Source organism: Neomonachus schauinslandi, chromosome 14 (genome assembly GCF_002201575.2).
Source record: "Neomonachus schauinslandi chromosome 14, ASM220157v2, whole genome shotgun sequence".
Taxonomy (NCBI): domain Eukaryota; kingdom Metazoa; phylum Chordata; class Mammalia; order Carnivora; family Phocidae; genus Neomonachus; species Neomonachus schauinslandi.
The window spans coordinates 20,079,865-20,099,400 of NC_058416.1; the positions used below are offsets into that span (position 1 = coordinate 20,079,865).

The following is a 19,536-nucleotide window of genomic DNA, read 5'->3' on the forward strand; positions in this document are numbered from 1 at the left end:
TTTTCCCCTTCTATCCACCTCTCCCTTCTTTTAGAAATTATGATGCCATAGATCCTTTATATATCCTTTTCTGCACCATGTTTTTTTTATTGAATAATGCATCCTAGAGAAGACCCCATAGCAGTAGATTATTCAACCAGTCCTCTTTTTGTGGGTGTTTCAGCTTTTCCCAACATTTTTCTATTACAAATAGTTCTCCAGTAGATGACCTTTATAGGCTATTGAGAGTTAGATAAAGTGTAAAGTGATATATATATATATATGATTTTGCTATAATATATTGTTTTAGTTCCACGGTCATTTATTAAGTAGTTATAATGTGCTAGAATACAAAGATGAATAAGATGTGGTCTCTGGTCTTGAGGTTTTACAGTCCAATATGATGTGGAGTAAAAAAGAAACATTTTACATTTTTCCTTCTCAGATAATTTGATTTTTATGCTTCCAATCAGTGAATGCTTCAGCTGGTGCTGTTTTTATATTAAATTAATTCCTGGATTTCTGGATCTATACAGATATCAATAATTTATAATACTTTCTACTATATTTAATTACAGTGCTAATACAGAACTTCTTTTAGTTTATGAGCCATATTATCGTATCATCAAAGAAGTTAGTTTTGTCTAATCGATTTATGTTTCCCTAGAGCCAGAATTCACAATGACAACAGTAACAGGGACCACAGAGGTCCCCCCAATGGGTAAAAGAGAAGATAATTCTGCCTTGCATGAGTTCACACCAGCTCATGTTATTGAAGAAACCGAATATGTGAGAAAGGTATGCAGGTGCTGGGAATCATATTAGCATGACATGATTTTTTGAAATGCAATCTAATATGGTTTGGTGGGCTTTGTTTCTCCCTCCATAGAACCTGAGAGGACACATTTGGTAAAAGGACAATCCCAGCAGCTGAAATTTCAACATATGTTTAGTAACCTCTCTTGAGGACATGAACCTCTGTTCCCACATGTGGAGTAAACTTGAATAATGGGCCAGAAGGGTTCAGAACACCTATCAGCACTTAATTTGCCCCACACCATTCACCACTGTACTTCCTACCATTTTATATCATTTCTCAGTGGTTTCATGAGTGTTGATACTGCGATCCCAAGTAGATGTTTACGAGTCTCTCTGAGTTTCTGTCTCTCCTTACCCACTTTCTTTTTACATTCCGGGTTGCTCTCCCCAGTGACCCATGTTGGCATGTTACTTCATTAAAAATGTGAAATCTTATGAGAATCCAGGGATAATGGCTGACAAAAGTATATATTCTTAGGAACTGTTTCTTTGAACAGATAGAGAAATTTGGACAGAGATAGTTGGTAACTTATTCAGATCGATTAATTTATCTTTGAGTGTCTTGCAGTTCCATAGGTCACTAAGACATGGGGCTTATATTTCCTGCATAAATTTGTATGATCTCCTCTTAGTAATTATTCTGTAGTAATTACTAAATACTAATTATTCTCTAGTAATTACAAGCTAGTAATTATTCTCTAGTAATTACTAGCTAGTAATTATTTTGTAGTGATTACTAAATAGTGATTGTTTTATAGTAATTACTAAATAGTAAATCAGTACTAAATTACTACATAGGAAAAATAGAATTAAATAGTATTAAACACTAATTACTAAACGGTAATTATTTTGTAGTATAATATTCATTTAGGTTATATTTTAGGTTTGACTGAGAAAGAATTATAAAGACCAAATGTTCATTTTCTGCAATCTAAACCATATTAGCCTAAATGCAAGTCAGGTTAAAGGCAGTGATTTAAATCTAAGATCAGTATTTATGTATTAACTTTCCAGTTAAATCAGGTATACTATAGCTGGTATAAAGGAAAAAAATATTTGGCATTAAATGCCTTTGAAAAAAAATAAAATCTTTTTTTCTTCTAGATCCGAACTACTCTGGAAAAGATCCGAAATCAAATTTTTAAAGATGAAGTAGGACATAACAGTACACATCACAAACTAGAAACAAAGGTAATAAATGGATCAAAATGTACCACTTTATTCCTTCAGTAAATAAACATAAAACAGTATAAACCTTATTTAAATAACTTTTTAATATAATTATTAAATTTTCCTTTGAAGCTTTGAATGATGAATGTTAAATATTTTGTCAGTATCTAAAGATGTTAATGGGCATATGTAAGAAATATTTAACCACAGATGTTATTAGTAGGCTCAGATTGGAATGACTAGACCTTACTTGAATATTTTAAACGGGGCTTACTTATCTAAAGTATATGGAAAGATGTCAGCCCAGCCAGGATATATGGCAGCAACATTTCCCAAAGACAGATGGAGGTACACCTTTTAGGCTCACAGAGTTGAAGCTGTTAGGTTTCTGGGTCAAGTGATCAGACAGTTGATAAACTTAAATTTCCCTCTCCCCTTCGACTGGCCTTATATTCGTGACATCAAGCAATCTACGCTTAGCCTTGTCTGGATTCTGCAGGTTAGAGCTCATCTGAGCCAGGTGCACCTCATCAATGTCAGTGTTGTCCACTATATAGTATGGCCACAGAGCATGCAGATCACAGGGTCTGAGGCATAAACAGTGTTCCCTTTATCATCCTCAGCCTCCCAAACTAACACAACTAGCTCCAAATATTTTCTTTCTTTTTTTTTTTTAAGATCTTATTCATTTATTTGAGAGAGAGAGAGAGAGCGTGAGCACGAGGGGGGTGGGGTGAGGGGCAGAGGGAGAAGCAAACTCCCCGCTGAATAGGGAGCCCGATGTGGGGCTCGATCCCAGGACCCTGGGATCATGACCTGAGCTGAAGGCAGACACTTAACCGACTGAGCCACCCAGGTGCCCCAGCTCCAAATATTTTCTTATAGTAAGTGCTCAGAAACTAGAAAAAAAGGTTAATATTTGTGAATGGTGAAAAAGATAAAAAATTCCATTTTGGTTCTGTGGAGTTGTTTATTAGACCTCTAAGTGGAGGTTCCTCATGGGTGCTGCATGTCTGATTCTGGGGTTGAAGGGTCTGGGCTTGGAGGTGCAGGCTACAGGGCAGAGATTTGGGGCATAAGGATAGCATTTAAAGTTCTGAAATTGGACGAGATCACCAAATATGTGAGTGTGGATAGAAATGACGGGGCACCTGGGTGTCTCAGTCAGTTGAGCATCTGACTCTTGGTTTTGGGTTAGGTCATGATCTTATGGGTCCTAAGATGGAGCCCCGCCTCCAGCTCTAGGCTCAGAGGGAAGGCGAGGATTCTCTCCTTCTGCCTCTCCCGCCACAGGGGTGGGAGCTCTCTCTCTCAAAAATAAATACGTAAATAAATAAACAAATCTCAAAACCCAAAAGAAATGACAGAAAATTTGAGCATTGAGTTCTGAGATATCCAACACTTAGGAAGAAGAATCACCAGAGCAGACTGGGGAAAGAAGCCAGTGAATTAGAAGGAAAATCAGGAGAGAGGGGAGTCACTGAAGACAAGTGAGAAAGGGTTTCAGAAAGTGGGGAGAGGCCTCTGTGTCAAATGGTGCCTCTGGGCCAAGTAAATGGAGGGCTGAACATTGACCACTGCATCTAACAATGGGGAGGTTGTTGGTGACCTTGATAGGACTGGCTTCTTAGGAATGGAGAGGAATTGTGTTGCTGGTGTCTGCCTTGGTCATCTCAAACCTCAGATGGTTAGCAGACATATAACAGCCTTAAAGTACCTGCCCTTCCCCTGCAATATCTGAACAATGTCCATGTAGGAATTTAGCCGTCGTGATCTCGGGCTTTGCTGCTCACCAAGTGTGGGCTGCCGTCCTGGGAGTAACAGCAGTATCAGGGAGGTCTTTAGAAATGCAGCATCCAGCAAAGAATAGCATGGAGCAGATACTGTTTGGAGGGCAGTGAAATTTACTGGAAAAAAAAATTGTATAATCACTTCTAATTCTACTCTCTAGAGATAACCGTTACTAACATTTGCTATGTACGTCCTTCAGTTTTTTTCCTATGCATGCTTTTGTATATATGGCTATGTTTCTTTCCATAAAATGGTATTACTGTATATATTGTTTTATGTCCTGCATATTTCATGTAGAAGTACATTGCTCACATTTTCCCATGTCAATATGTATTATTCTATGGCTTAAAAAAAAAAAAAAAGAAAAAAATTTTAATAAAAATTGATTCTTTTCTGCCAAAAAATCTCTAAAAAAAAAAAAAAAATTAAAAAAAAAAAAAAAAAGAAAGAAATGCGGCATCTAGAGCCCCACCCCAGACCTCTTGAATCAGAATCTGCATTTAACCAGATCTGTCATCAAATGACTCATATGCACATTAAAGTTCAAGACGCACAAATCCATGACCTTTGTAGCTATCTATTGCTGCCAGCAATCTGCCTTCTATAAGAGTCTTTCTATTAAGTATCCTTTAACAAATTAAAAAACAAAATAACTTCTATATACAGAGAGTGAGAGTATATAGTAGGGTCTGGAGTAGAGTAAATAAAACCCTGACCGAATTATAGTGACTATATTATTTATATGCACTATATTCTTTTTTGTTTTTTTGTTTTTATTTCTGTAAATGTAGCCCATCTTTTGTACTGAAAAGAGTATTGGCTTTGTTAAACAGACTTGGATTCTAATTCTGGTTCTGGTAGTTATTTTAGGTATAACCTCAGGCTTATTAGTGAAACACTCTCATCGTCAGTTTTCTTCTCTGTATAATGGTCACAGTGCCTTCTAGTGTTTTAAGTAATCAGACAAAGGGGTGTTGATAAAACATCTAAAAGATTACATGGCCCATAGGTAGGTAGATGCTTATTAAATAGAAGCTATTATTTTATAATTGTTTCATGTAGGGTATGTAGAATTGTGTAATTCCTTCGTCTGTCTTGAAATAATTTGGAAGAGCAGAAGGCATAGGATGGATACTCAAGCGGCTGTGTCAAGAGCTCTCCCACTTACTGCATAAACCCAGGCTCAGTACCTCACTTTTCATATCGTAAAATTGATGTAGTTGAGTTAGATCATTTCAAATTTCCTTTCCACTTCTGCGTGTCCTTGATTCCAGATGAGATTTATCTTATGCTCTAAGTGTATTTTCAGTGGGCTAGAGTTTACATTGAGTCACACTGGCAGTAATATTCAGTTCTGACATCTCTGGAAATTTAATATGGGGTGATTACAGTGAAACATCATTGAACATTGAATATTATGTCTTGTAACTATTATGTCTGATTATATTAGTTTATAATACAATGTAACCAAAATGCACTTATGTCTGCAACTTAGGTAAAAAAGGAAAAAAGTTGGCCTTGTGGATATTATTTATCTCCTAAAAAGGACTTCATGGTAAATTTAAAACTATAGGAAATATAAAAAGTATAAAAGATGTACCTCTACCTTTTTTTGATACAAGAATCTAATCAAATTTGAGCAAATACAGAGGTCAGCTGCTTCATCTAGAATTCCCTATTAATACTTGAAATTCAAAAGATGTATTTTATTTGTGCTGACCTGAATCTTTTTTGGTATATGTAATAGTGAGTGGTAATTACTGTTGTCAAAGTTTGTAGAGGAAAGGAATAGTCAGGTTGCTGAGTTTTGTGTTTTTTCATTTCAGCACTGTCGAAACATTCAAAATGGCTCTGATTCTGAAATGGACCCCTCTTGTTGCAGTTTGGATCTGCTCATGGAAAGGATGAAAGGAAAAGAACAGCAGATCTTAGAAATGAACAAAGAAAATGAAGTATTGAAAATCAAGGTATGGCTATCAGGAGAAATTTCTTTTTTTTTTTTTTAGATTTTATTTATTTATTTTAGGGAGAGAGTGGGAAGGGGCAGAAGGAAAGGGAGAGACAGAACCTCAAGCAGACTCCCTGCTGAGTGCAGAGCCTGACATGGGGCTCAGTCTCCCAACCCTGAGATCATAACCTGAGCCAAAACCAAGAGTTGGACGCTTAACTGACTGAGCCACCCAGGTGCCCCTATTAGGAGAAATCTAATTTTGTATTTTTGAGCCAATAAGATAGTTTCATGGATGTGTAAAAACAGACAGACATCATTATACATCCACAGATCCATACGTATGTTCACCTATGTAGAGAAATGCTTTTCCATTTCATAAATTAATTCTGTTTTATTTTGGAGACTACTTTACTATTGAAAAGATTTTACACAAGTTCAACGGGTATAAAGTTTCAGTTGTGCAAGATGAATCAGTTCTAGAGATCTGCTGTGTTGTGCCGGTAGTTAATACGGTGTCTTACACTTAAAAATGTGTTAAGAGGGTCGTCTCATGTTAAGTGTTTTTACTAAATAATTTTTTAAAGTCTTTCATGTTTAATAAATATTAATTAGAGCACTCAAAGTCAAATGTCTCATTATTTTGTTTAATTAATCTATTGTTGGATGCTTTATATTTTCTTTTTCTTTTTCCTTTTTTGGTTTGTTATGTATGCAGTCCTGCAATGAATATCTCTGTAGGTAAATCTTTGTGGCCATTCCTGATTATTTCTTTAGGTTAAGTCCCTTGAGAGATTCATGACACTCACCCTTAATCCTCACATCTTGTCCCACTGCTATTTTAGGAAAATACATCTTTTAGGACTGTTGTGGACATCAATGATAAAACACAAATAAGTGTGTAAGCCGATAAAGCACTGGGAGCTCTTTGAAGGGTGCAGTTTATAAATGTAGCCCATTGATTTTGGAGCTTTAGATTGGCCTGGTCAGTGCAAATCCTTCTGCATGACAGTTTCCCTAAATAGGGCATTTCTCATTTTACATTTTCCTCTTAACCAGATCATAGTGTCTTTTCTCCTATCTATTGTCTAGGAGGATGCAAATGGTACAGTTACAGCCTGTTTTCAACCGCCTATCAAACTGTTCTGCCTTTAACCCTTTTTGCTGTAAACGTCGAAACATTCATGACCTCTTTTCCCAGCTGGAAGCTTGCAGACAAGCAGGAGCAGAGGCTCTGAGAAACGTGGCCCAGAGATTATTTGAAAGCTACCAAACACAGTCTGAAGAAGTTAGAAAGAAGCATGAGGATGGTAAACACTTACTCGAGGTACTAAGCTAGCAGCTTGTCTATTGGAAAACTAACACCCCAGTGTGTGTGTATGTGTGTTGGTTCACAAATCTCTTTTTGAGGTTAGGTGTAAAATAAGCAATGTCCCCGGGACTCTGGCAAGCCTTGGACAGGGCAGGGTGCCCATCTTCGGTGCCGGTCTCTCCCCACCCCTGCTTAGCCTGGCACCCAGACGTTGCCCGGATGCTGTGTTCCCGCTGTTGCCCAGAGCCCTGTGGAACACCGGTGGAAGGAGGCGGTACCCCCTGCCTGGAAATCGGGGCTGTCCCGGTGACACTGGCCAGTGACTCCTTTCCTGGTTCTGCTTTTGACTAACTAGATGACCTAGGTAGAGTCGTTCTCCCTCTTTGGGGTTGGATTTCCGTGTCTCTACAATGAAAGAATTGGGCTAGATCAATGGTTTCAAAATGGTTTTGACCCTAGAATATATTCTTCAAATTAAAAAAAAGAAAACGTATGTGTACCTTTATATTTTAAAATGCATATTTCATATTTTAATATATAAATTAAAATATTTTAAACACATAAATATGTATACATGTGTATGTATGTGTGTGTGTATATCATAGACATACGCACGTGCGGACACACCCATACTTTTTTTGTTTTGTTTTTAAACATGAAGTGTACATTCTAGGACCAGTTGTACACCAAGCGTATTCTAGGACTGGAAAAGGAAAAAAAAATGTGTGTGTGTGTATGTTCATCAAAACTCAAAATAGGGAAGCTCACTGATGCTGGGGTGGGGTGCCTAGGCCTCTGCGAGGTCCCCAGGGGAGCACAGTAGGAAATCCACTGGGCAGGTGATACACCTTCATGCTGCTGGATGTGGTGGTGATGGTCAGAAACTCACATGCATGTGAGGGTGCAGATTAAGAACCTCAGTGAATGAAGCGAGCCCGCTTGTGTGGACCCGAGTGCTCTGTGTGAGTGAATGGTTGGCCTGTAGGGAAGGGAATGCACGCACGTTCTGCAAAGGGGCCTCAGCCCCGGCCTGAAGTTGCCTGGCAGGAATGCCCAGCTGGGGTTTCCAAGGGAAGGGAGCTAGACACTTTTTTCTACTGTAAATCTCAAGTTGTATGAAATGTAAATGCTGATGTGTGTGTATGCATGTCAAAGTCAGTTGAGACACTCCCAAGTGTGGCCTATGGGCTGCCAGATGTAGACTTCACTTCTATGGTCTTTAGTACAACTCAGGCTATAGGCCTGAGAAATAGCCCCCAACACAGTGGGGATCATTATTCTGCTTTTATGAAACTTTCTGATTAAAAATAAAACACTAAAAAAAAACTGAAATGTTTTTTACTGGAACAGTAAAAGATTTCATTTTTGTTCTAATTCAGTTTCATTGAGAAAAAGTCAAAAATTTCACTTTTCTGAAATTAGCATCTCTCCTATACCAGTTGGGATAGCATGATTTATGGTAACACATGTAAACATTCTAGGAATAATACTAACATATTATTAATTCTACATTGCTTTAGTTTGTTGCCCCCCATTAATTCAAAAGAGTAATTTGAATCAAGTGTGAATTATTAATTTTTTTTGGCTACTCAACATTATAGAGGGAGAGAATAGCTGTATAAATTTAATAAAAGCAAGAGTTTGATAATCATTTTTCTGACCTAAGGTTAACAGACTCGAAAAGGAACAGCAATTGAAGCAACATGTTGAAAATCTGAATCAGGTTGCTGAAAAGCTTGAAGAAAAACATAATCAAATCACAGAGCTGGAGAACCTTGTACAGAGGATGGAAAGGGTGAGCCCCTGGGGATTTAAAGGGATTTCTTCCAGACAGGGTTAGGGAGAGGATGAAAGAAAATAGCACTAAAATAAATATATAAATATTACATATGTATAAATATAACTTATAAGTTTATATAATTAAATATATTTATATAATAATATGTATATTTTATTTTATTAGGTTTTTTTTATTATGTTCAATTAGCCAACAATAATATATATATTTTAGAGAGAGAGCATGCATGCTAGAGCGAGCAGGGGGAGGGGAGGAGCAGAGGGAAAGGGAGAGAAACAATCTCAGGCAGACTCCCTGCTAAGCACGGAGCCCGACGTGGGGCTTGATTTCATGACCCTGAGATCATGACCTGAGCCAAAATCAAGAGCAGGATGCCCAACCGACTGAGCCACCCAGGCACCCCTAAAATAAATAAGATATTAATTGAAAGTAAGTACCCTTGGCAACAACTAAGACTTTAGAAAGTACTCAATAATATTAGTTCCTTCCCTTATACACTTAACATGATCTGTACGGTCGCTGATTGACCTCTCTACAAATACTGCAGTCATATCATCCTCTGTCCCTTTCTCTCTCTGGTGTATGTATGGCTTAGAGAGGCGAAGCAGATGAGGCTGTGAGTGGAAACAATGGGAATGATCACAAAGTCCACCTATTACTAGTAATCATACAGTGGATCCCTGTAATCATAGCATTTCTACGTTAGAGTCAGTGAAGTATCCATTCTTTGGCCACCCGAGTTCACTTTGGGATTGTGAATACCTATGGCTGCATTAGGACCGATATAATTCACATTAAGAAAAGACATCCTCTAGGAATTGGAACTTCCATAAGAGACAATTTAGAAAAGAGTTGTGACAGAGCAAAAATTCTTAAAAATTTTATGCCGTGTGCCTTTGAATGACACTCCAAAAATATGCACAAGGTGAGCCCATAAATTTAATAATGCATCCCTTAGAATTTAGAATACAGGCAAACCAAGGAATGCTGGGTTTTTAGTGGCAAAACAAACTAATAGAAAATTGGGCTCTCTGAAACTGAATTTGGGCTAGATAAGAATATAGGCTTTGGAGGTGCCTAGATGCCTGGCTCATTCAGTAGAGCGTGCCACTCTTGATTACAGGGTTGTGAGTTCGAGCCTCACATTGTGTGTAGAGATTACTTAAAAATAAAATCTTCAAAAAAAAAAAAAGAATATAGGTTTTGACTGCTGGTAAATATTGCCCAATAAATTTTTATATTTACTATAATAATTCCCTGATTTGCCTTTTCCCTCCTCAGCCTTACTCCGTTTTATGTCTGCTTGAGTTGATGCCATCTGAGAAATGTCACTTCAGAAGCATCACATTTCAATATTCAGGTTTCTTGCCAAAGGAAATTTGATTAATTTTTTACATATTTCCCAATAATTTATAACACTGAATTTGGTTGAATTTGTAGTGTCAGTGAAGGTCCTATGAGGAAATCACAAAAATTAAATAAGCCCAAATTTAACTGAATCTAGTAATAATAATATATAGCTACATATATAGTATTGTGCAGTGGGTCACTGAATGTTTTACTGGAGCCAGAATCGCTGGGCTAGAATGTCCTCAAGCAGCTGGTTTGCTGAAGTGGGACAGTTTATGGTTAGGATATTTTGAACAAACTATAACATTTGGATGACTACTTTTTAACATTAGAATATTTATCCTGTAATAAATAGTTTCTCAAACTCAGCACAAAGAATGTTTGCATTTAGAAAAGGAAGACAATTCTGGAATGCAAATAGGGCTGATTAACCAGCTTTCATTTAAATTTAGATTTGTGATCACCTCAAACCCAAACCCAGTCACACTGGGTCAGGTTTAATAGCCAGCTGTGGAATATCATTTCTATTTCCTAGAAATCCTGTGAAATGGATGTGAGTTCATCTCAGAATTCTGGGTTACCTTCATTTGACTGTTTACTCAACAAATACTTGAGCACTTACCATGTACCAGTCAGAGCTAGAGGCTAGATATCTGTTTGTAAATGAACCAGGTATAGTCTCTTTGTGGAGATTGCAATGTAGGATATCTGGGTTCTGTGGGACTCGAGGAACTTCCCATACCTCTCTTCATTCATTCTCCTAGGGAGGCAAACACCCATATTGAAGGTAGGGGAATGTACCCCCGAATAAAGTTGGCTGGCTTAGATATTGGCAGACATTTTTGAGAAGTGATAGCCTAGCATTTATCTTTTTTGTTTTATTGCTTTTGGTTTTTTTGCATTTATTTTGATATTGACCCATAATGGTGGACTGTCTTTAGGTGCTCTGTGACCAAGTAAGTGGACAGGATGCCCATGGTTCATGGCCTTGCAGGAACTTTCCTGAATATTTTAGTTCAGTAATTTCCTAGAGTAGAGCCTATTGAAATCTCAGGAAGGTGGAAGTAGGTGGGGATGGATGGAAGGGCACTGTGCAGGAGTTTTTTTAAAAACATATTTAGGTTAAAGGGATGTTATATCTGTAAAACAAACAAGCAAATAAATTAAACTATAAGAAACAAAGCTTGGCAACATCTTCTTGTTTTAAGGTAATACTGAGGGCGCCTGGGTGGCTCAGTTGGTTAAGCGACTGCCTTCGGCTCAGGTCATGATCCTGGAGTCCCAGGATCGAGTCCCACATCGGGCTCCCTGCTCGGCGGGGAGTCTGCTTCTCCCTCCGACCCTCCTCCCTCTCATGCTCTCTGTCTCTCATTCTCTCTGTCTCAAATAAATAAATAAAATCTTTAAAAAAAAAAAAAAAAGAAAGAAGGTAATACTGAGAATACTTTTAAGGCTGTGATGAAGGGTTCCTTAGGTGGGGGGTGTGTATCAGAAGGAGAGGAGGGTGCACTCTAGATTTTTGTGTTAGTAGGAGAAAGACATGCGTTGAGAAAGGAAATGAAAATTAAAAATGAACGCCCACGCAGAGGTTGATAAATATTGTCCTGGTAGTCGGTGGCCCCTAGAGAAGGATTCATTTTCTACTCACTTGAACAAGCCACTGCTCCAGTAAATAGCCATTAGTGGTATGAGGTCTGGTAATGAACACATTACTTAAAACCTTCACCATCTGTCCCACTTTAATCAGGAATGCAGTGAGAATGAATTCCATAAACACAGTGATAAGCCAGCAAAAACGCCCAATAAGTGCATTTTAATACAGTGTATGTTCCTTTTGCTAGCAGTGCAGTTCTGTTGCATCATATTTGTTTTCCGGTGTCATTGATTTAGCTCTGTTAGAATTTTAGAGCTCAGAGGTGCTTTTGAGACCACCTAGTTCCTCGTTCACCATTTTATAAATAAGGGCAGTGGGAACAAGGAACGATTCCACTGTCCTCCAGTTACCAGTTCAAAATGCTTTCCATTATGCCCTGATCTTCTCTGGTGTCAGATAAAAATGATATACTTGGTTCCTAAATCATTTAGATGTTAACATATGGCAATTATTTAAATTGGTGTCTTCTCCACTTTGATCAGTAGGGCGAGGGAGCTCTTGAGCTCCCCAGTGCAGCAGTTTTGGGAAGAGTGCATTGCCCACTGGGTGGTGCTGTGAACTCCTTTCCTTTTCCACAAGACACTGTCCCTGAGAAAAAGGGCTGGCCAGTATGGTGTGATTTTCCATGTTGTCAGAGAGGAAGCATTGAGAGCCCAGGCTCCATGCTGGAACCTTGGCCAGGGCAGAATGTTTACTTGTCCAGTTGTCCAGTCTGCTTGAACCCTGGTTATGAAGATCCATTAATGGAGAGTAAGCCCATTAAGAAGAATGTTAAACACCATTTTCCTCCCTACAAAGTCAAAATATATTATCAGTGTTGTGTTTCTTTGATGATCCAAGTATCAGAATAAGCTTACAAGGCATACCTGTGATCCCTCAAAAATAAGTTGAACACAGCTAGGGAACACAAGGGAAATTCCTATATGTGACAAGAATGCTACAGGAAAAAAATTGAAAAAATTAATATAAACTTAAAAAATAATAGCGCCTAAGATAGGGAGTGTTTGGCGCCTTCAAATTATTATAAATCAAGGTCCTAATATGTACGAGAGAAGCATGTGGGCCTTTCACATATAATATCTCCAACCATCCTAACGTTTCAATATAGGTAATATTATCCCCATTTTAGGGATGTTCGGAAAGTCATGACTTAAAAAACCACGACTTAAACAAATATAGAATGAATACATGTCTGATATTTTACTCAACTCATTCATTAATAAGGGAAGCAGTAAGATGGTAAAGCTGGTTTAAATAGATTTTGAGAAACTGGTTATTTATAGGCATTTTGAAAAAAGGAATATAGGATCGGATTACTAGATTAGATACAAAGCTGGTTAATATTTTTGAAGACCATCAAACCATAACCTGAGGGATTATCTTTTCTACCAGGCAGAAATCTGCACATGAACATGCAACTTCACAGAGTCAGGGCTCTAATCAAATCATAAACAATAGAGTCAAACACAGAGAAATTCTCCATGAGAATTGCTTATTCAACAATGACCCAATATGACATTAAAATCATATATGGTTTTGTTTTCCAAGTTTTGGCTAATTTTTCTTAAAAAACATGTTACAGTCACAGTTTTAAAACTAGGTCAGTCCATGTCCAAAGAGATTCCCACTGCATTTTGTATTTTACCCATATGAGTACTGCAGCAGGAATAGTTTTATTTTTTTTTTTAAGATTTATTTATTTCTTTGAGAGAGAGCGAGCATGAGTGGGGGGGGGGGGGGGGGGAGAGCGAGAAGAAGACTCCCTGCTGAGCAGGGAGCCCAATTCGGGACTTGATCCTGGGACTCCAGGATCATGACCTGAGCTGAAGGCAGTTGCTTAACCAACTGAGCCACCCAGGTGCCCTGGAATGGTTTTAAACAGCCCTGTAAACAGTGTCAAAACATCAAATATTCTTACCATCGAATATTAAAAAACAAAACAAAACAAAAAAAACAACCCACAATCATCCCAACTTGGTTTTCGTGGACTTGTTATTTATTTATTTATTTTTGAATGGAAAGAATTTAATAATGACATTCAGGTATTTCTTTATATTTTCTTTCTCCATATCAAAATTTCTCTTGTATTCTAACTAGGAAGTGACTTTATTGCCTGTGGCCTTGATCCTTCACTAAAAAGGCATTTACTACTTTGCTACTTTCTGACAGATGCCATGTGAGCAGGTAGGGGTATAAGGTCAATAGGGTCTTTGGATACCAGTGACTCGGTCTAATGTAGGAGAAGCAGGTGGGATGGAGGAGAGCCAATGCCTAGAGAGATGAGCTGCCAGTTTGTATTCGGGGTGGGATGGAGAGAGGCAGGAGTTAGACTGAGCACGGTATACTTCAGTAGGTGGCTGGAGGAGGAGCAAAACCTCTCCAGGCAAGTGAGGGGAGTGAAGACAACTAGTCTGGACCTGTGCCTGAGCTACTTGGAAACCACACAGGAGAATGCCTGGCCAGGCCTCATTGGGGTGGGTTGTAACAGCACCATCTGAAATGAGCTCTTTAGCTTAAAACGTATTTTCTAATATTGTAAGAAGTGTCTTTTGCAAACAGTTTGCAAGAGTGACTTAGCAAACACATGCACACATGCACAGAAATAAATAAAATTGTATTTTATTTTCTTCTAGGAAAAGAAAACACTGCTAGAAAAAAAACTGTCTTTGGAAAACAAGCTGCTGCAACTCAAATCCAATGCTACATATGCTAAAAGGTTTGCAAATCTCCCTCCTTACTAAAGCAGTTCCTGATACCTTTCCTCTCCGATGGTCCACTGGCCAATGGACAGAAGGCTAGCGCCCTCCAAGGAGACAGGAAGGCTGAAAGGGCAGGACAAAGGGAGATTACTTAATATTAACAGTCACATACCTCCCCTCCCTCCCACTGGGGAGAGTTCCCTGGAGGTACTGGGAAACTGGGGCAGGGTTAATCCTCCTGAAGAATGAATGAGCCTGTCCGTTCCCTGTTGACCCTGGGTGCTAAAGAGGATGCTTCATTGCCCCTGATGCTTCTGATTTTGTTAAAGGGTCTCTGCTATAACATGCATCAAATTGGCTAGCCCACAAGTGGAACTGTAAGATCCTTTTATGGTGCTCCCCAACTTTGTAGAGAATGAAGGAACTACTCTGAATGCATTCTTAGTTCTTTGGACTTACTTACGAATACTCACGATTCACAAGCTGTTAACAGCCCTGAGTACAGGGGTGGCCTGGATCATGGTTATCACCCGACTGCTGCATTACTTAGCTGGTTTCAGAAAAAATTCTCTCAACATCATGTAATAACTTATAACGTATAAAATTTCCTCACTTTTGTCCCCCTTCCCTTCTCTTTTAATTCTAAACCTGCCACTGTCATTATAGGTTCTGATATAATGTTCCAAGTCAAGCCTATTTTGAGGTCTTCTTTTATCCATCTGGAACTATTGCTTCTTAGGATATCAAGCACTATGATGAGCCTCAGAATGTACAAATTCTTATTCTCATTTATCCAGTAATATATACTCAAACATCCCTCTCTCTTGGTCTTTGATTTTTTTTTCTGTTTCTCTTTCCTTTCCAATTATCTTTCTTTCTCTTCTCATCTCTCAAAAGCTTCTGCCTTCTGTCTGGCTCATAGTCATGTATTGAACCACATATGCCAAAGTCCAGACCTGGTCTGACCCTAGCAATTGCACTTACATATTCAGAACACACTGCAACACCACTGATATTAATTTACCCATATTCTTCTTTGTGAACAAGCATGTAGCCCCAGTAGGGAGCTTTCTAAGAGAGTGCAGGATAGCACTGCTCATCTCTGTCGGAAATGAAGAAGTACTGTGGAAGACATTCATAGGTCTTCAGAATTACTTGCATATACTCATAACTTAACTCTTAAGTAAATCTGTGGGTTATGTTGGGTTTTTTTTCTTTTTAAAGAGAGTCTGTGCATACAGCAGAACTACTGGCTGGTACACTATGCTTTCCATCAAGAGTCCAGACAACCTGAGTCTGATTTTTTTTTTCCTTTAGAAATGATTTTTATTGATAATAGGGTTTTTGTCAGTCTTTGAGCCAAAAATGTAACCATTTTAAAAACCAAACTGAACTGTTCTTTCTGTTCTATTATATATGAGCAGTTGTTATAGGGAATTCTCAGACAGCTCTTAGGGAGGATTTAGAAATGTCTTGAGGGAAATGGATGTTTTGTGTTTCTAGAAAGGTGTTTGAACATCCAGGCTTATGTAATTTTCATAGATTGTAGGCATCACAAATATTTATCTTACTTATTATTTGTCTGTGTGTAGAGGTATTCACTCTGCTAAGTGACAAGAAAATGAAATCAGTAGGAGTCAGACTCTTTTTGGTTAAGGCAATAGAGACTTGGTAAAGCTACCACAAATAAGAGGATTTCTGGTAGGTGAAGACTGATTAGATATGGCCACAAAGAAGATGCATCTCGTGGGAAGACGGGAAGACTACCCTTTAGCATCTAATGTGTTTTCAAAAACCAGATTATTTTGTTGCTCCTATTCAGTTATGTGTATTCATACAATTTCACTCTTTCTTGTTCTTTGTTTTTCCTGTGTGATTTATTAACTTTTTTCAGTGGTTTTCTCCAGCTGGCTTATATTCTTCATTTTCCTTTCAAATTGCAGAGGAAAGAGTCTATGGGCCTAATACTACTTCCTGTATTGGGCAGATTGTTCATGTTCACCAAACTCCTACATTGTCATCTAACCAATGGCCTTTTGGCAGGCACCAACTCCCAGTCCTACAGGTGGCCTTCCCTTACACCCAAAAGAGCTCCCTGATCAGGGGGCTCTGGGTGATTACATTTCCCTTGGGCAGGATGGTGGGTTTGACAGGTGCCATGACTCTCTGCCATTTTTTTTATATCTGTATGACATTTATTTATAGATTTTTCTCTATATAAGCCTAAGTTAATTATTTAGTTCAGTTTAAACAATCTGTTTTTTAATTTATTTTATTTATTTTTTTAAATTTTATTATGTTATGTTAATCACCATACATTACATCATTAGTTTTTTTTACTCTTTTTATTGTTATGTTAATCACCATACATTACATCATTAGTTTTTTTTCTCTTTTTATTGTTATGTTAATCACCATACATTACATCATTAGTTTTTGATGTAGTGTTCCATGATTCATTGTTTGCATATAACACCCAGGCTCCATTCAGTACGTGCCCTCTTTAATACCCATCACCAGGCTAACCCATCCCCCCACCCCTCTCCCCTCTAGAACCCTCAGTTTGTTTCTCAGAGTCCATAGTCTCTCATGGTTCGTCTCCCTCTCCGATTTCCTCACCTTCATTTTTCCCTTCCTACTATCTTCTTTTTTTTTTTTTTTTTAACATATAATGTATTATTTGTTTCAGGACTCTGCCATTTTGATGAAAAGATTCAATATGTTCTAACCTGGCATTTCTAATATTAAAAAGCATCTCTAAAAATGATGACTTTTAAGTATTCTATAATTCAGGAGAAAATGACAGGTTTTTTGCATATGGATATGAATATATAATTATAATATGCTAATCCCCACAATTACTTTTAATGAGAGTTAAGAGATTTGGCAGAAGCATCTCGTGGAAAACAAGGTTGACTCCATGTTTCTAATACCATCACTACTAGCCAACACATGTATTGTGCTTTGCTGTTTATAGAGTAACTCCAGGTACCTTATTTAATTTAATCCTTTCATTGACTTTTCAGGGAGGAAACTGAGCTTCTAATTGGTGAAGCGATATATACAGCCTCTCAGAAGCTGTAAGAGCTGGGAGTTTGGGCTCTAGAATTCTCACAGCAGTCGGTGCTCATTCTGCTATAGAGGAGATTTGACCTTCTTTCATTTCTGGAGACCTCTGGAGGCTTTCCCTCGGCCTGGTTTCCTAATTCCCCTGGGTGTGTATGAGCAGATCGCAGTTTCCCAACTTGTCCCTCTGCCCTGTGACATCACAAACACAAAGGTCCATTTTAGAGTTCTCCTTTGGAGAAATACAGGAGCTCTACCTCAGAAAAATCCTTTAAAAAAGGATAGAATGATGCCAGAAAACTATGAAAACAAAGCCATTATAACAGTGAGGAGCAGAGGGCAAGGTATGGCATGGTTGAATAATGCTGCCCTCTGATGGTGTAAGTTAACCCAAAGATAGTTAAAATCTAAGTATCCTGATGAATGGATAGAGAGACAATCCTCCCTTAATTCAATTTCCTTTGACTAAGTGTTTGGCAGACATTGGTCATCAGAGTGATTGAGGGTATGCTTCTTGCCAAGTACTTATGCTACAGTCATCCCATATTACTAAAGGCTAAGCCATTTGTTTTCACATGTCTGCAAGTTAAAGATCAGATAGACTTTCTCTCTTGAACGTTAAGGAATCTAAGAGGAAGAATATCAGAAATGGTGCTCTGTTGACTCTCCCTCAGTGCCAAATGGAGAGAGGATCCTCAATTCCCTTCCTCAAAAGAATAGGGCCAAGATTTTCCTCTCCCGTTGATGGGGCTTTTCTTGTTTGCTCTCTTTGGCATTTCCAGACTACAGACTTTTTCAGCTCCAAGTCTGGGATATATGAGGCAAAAAGAAAGCCCAGGGAGCTCACCATTGTCTTATGCCTTGGATTCCAAGGTCCTGAGCTGGTCTGCCTTCTCTCCACCTTTCAGAGCCTTCTTGTGTTTGTCTACATATAATCTCTAGGTTTTTGGTTGTACTCAGTGGGAAGGATAGGAAAAACACATCTACATCTTCCCAAAGTATAAGATTTTCAATTCTATTTTAATTTCAGCATTTACTTTATATTGAGGCATTGGGAGGCAGAGCATGAATCAGACATCTATTAGAAGGGCTCAGTGTCCTTTTCTAGGCCTGGCCTTTGTAATGTTTTCTTCCTGCTGGTTTTGCTTTAGTACCTCTTTATTAAGACTGAGTTGCTTTAACAGAAAGATAAAGAGCAGAGATTAAAGGGAACTCAGCTGGCATTTTATTTCAGTATAGTCTCACATTTAAAGACCTTTAATGGGTGATTAGTTTCATATTTATTGAACAATCCTAAGAGAGAATTTCTGCAACTGCTGTTAGTCCCCATTCTAGTGTACTAATGCAGATAAGTCTGAAAGCTCTGTGTTTTCAAGAGTGCTTCTAGAAATTATTTTCTTCCATCTTGAGACCTATTTCAGATTTCTGTTCATCTACGGTGACTTCTGTGGTAATACCATCACAGAATACGTGGGGAAGTTTCCTGAGCTTTGTATTTTGAGGAGCGTAACATCTACCCCACCCCATCTTCCTAAAGCCACCCTTTTTTCCCTCTGGTTTTCCCTCTGAGTTCTGGGTCATCATAGTACACAACAAGACATTATGAATACTCATCTTTAATATTTTTATAAATTTTTTTTAAAATGTTTAATTTTCTTATGGGCTTATGAACAGTTTATGAATATTCAAAGCCAGCCTGCCTCTGTAAGGCATCCTGAGTTATTTCTCCTTATTTCCCAGGGAAATCCTGAGTCTGACAGCTCCCTCCCTACTTCTCTCCTTTTTCCCTCCTCACTGGAGCAGTCTTGAATCTTAGCCCCACCACCTGTAGGGCAGACTTCTGTTTGCCTTCTCTGCTATTTGATCCATATGTCCTCAGCTCATTTTGTGTGTGTGCAGTATCTCTAGTCCCTTTCTAATTTTTCTACTGGGGTATCTGTCATACTGATT

The 19,536-nt window shown here is 38.3% G+C and overlaps 1 protein-coding gene across 1 annotated transcript in view; it reads left to right on the plus strand.

Moving 5' to 3' along the window:
* Positions 1–660: 660 nt before the first annotated feature.
* The window catches only part of CCDC68 (coiled-coil domain containing 68), a 34,812-nt gene continuing 15,936 nt past the window's right edge, over positions 661–19,536 (plus strand). The window contains exons 1-6 of the mRNA XM_021686374.1: positions 661–777; positions 1,903–1,989; positions 5,586–5,726; positions 6,909–7,034; positions 8,686–8,814; positions 14,455–14,537. Of these exons, the coding sequence (XP_021542049.1) occupies positions 661–777; positions 1,903–1,989; positions 5,586–5,726; positions 6,909–7,034; positions 8,686–8,814; positions 14,455–14,537 (683 nt within the window). The remainder of the gene's footprint in view (positions 778–1,902; positions 1,990–5,585; positions 5,727–6,908; positions 7,035–8,685; positions 8,815–14,454; positions 14,538–19,536) is intronic.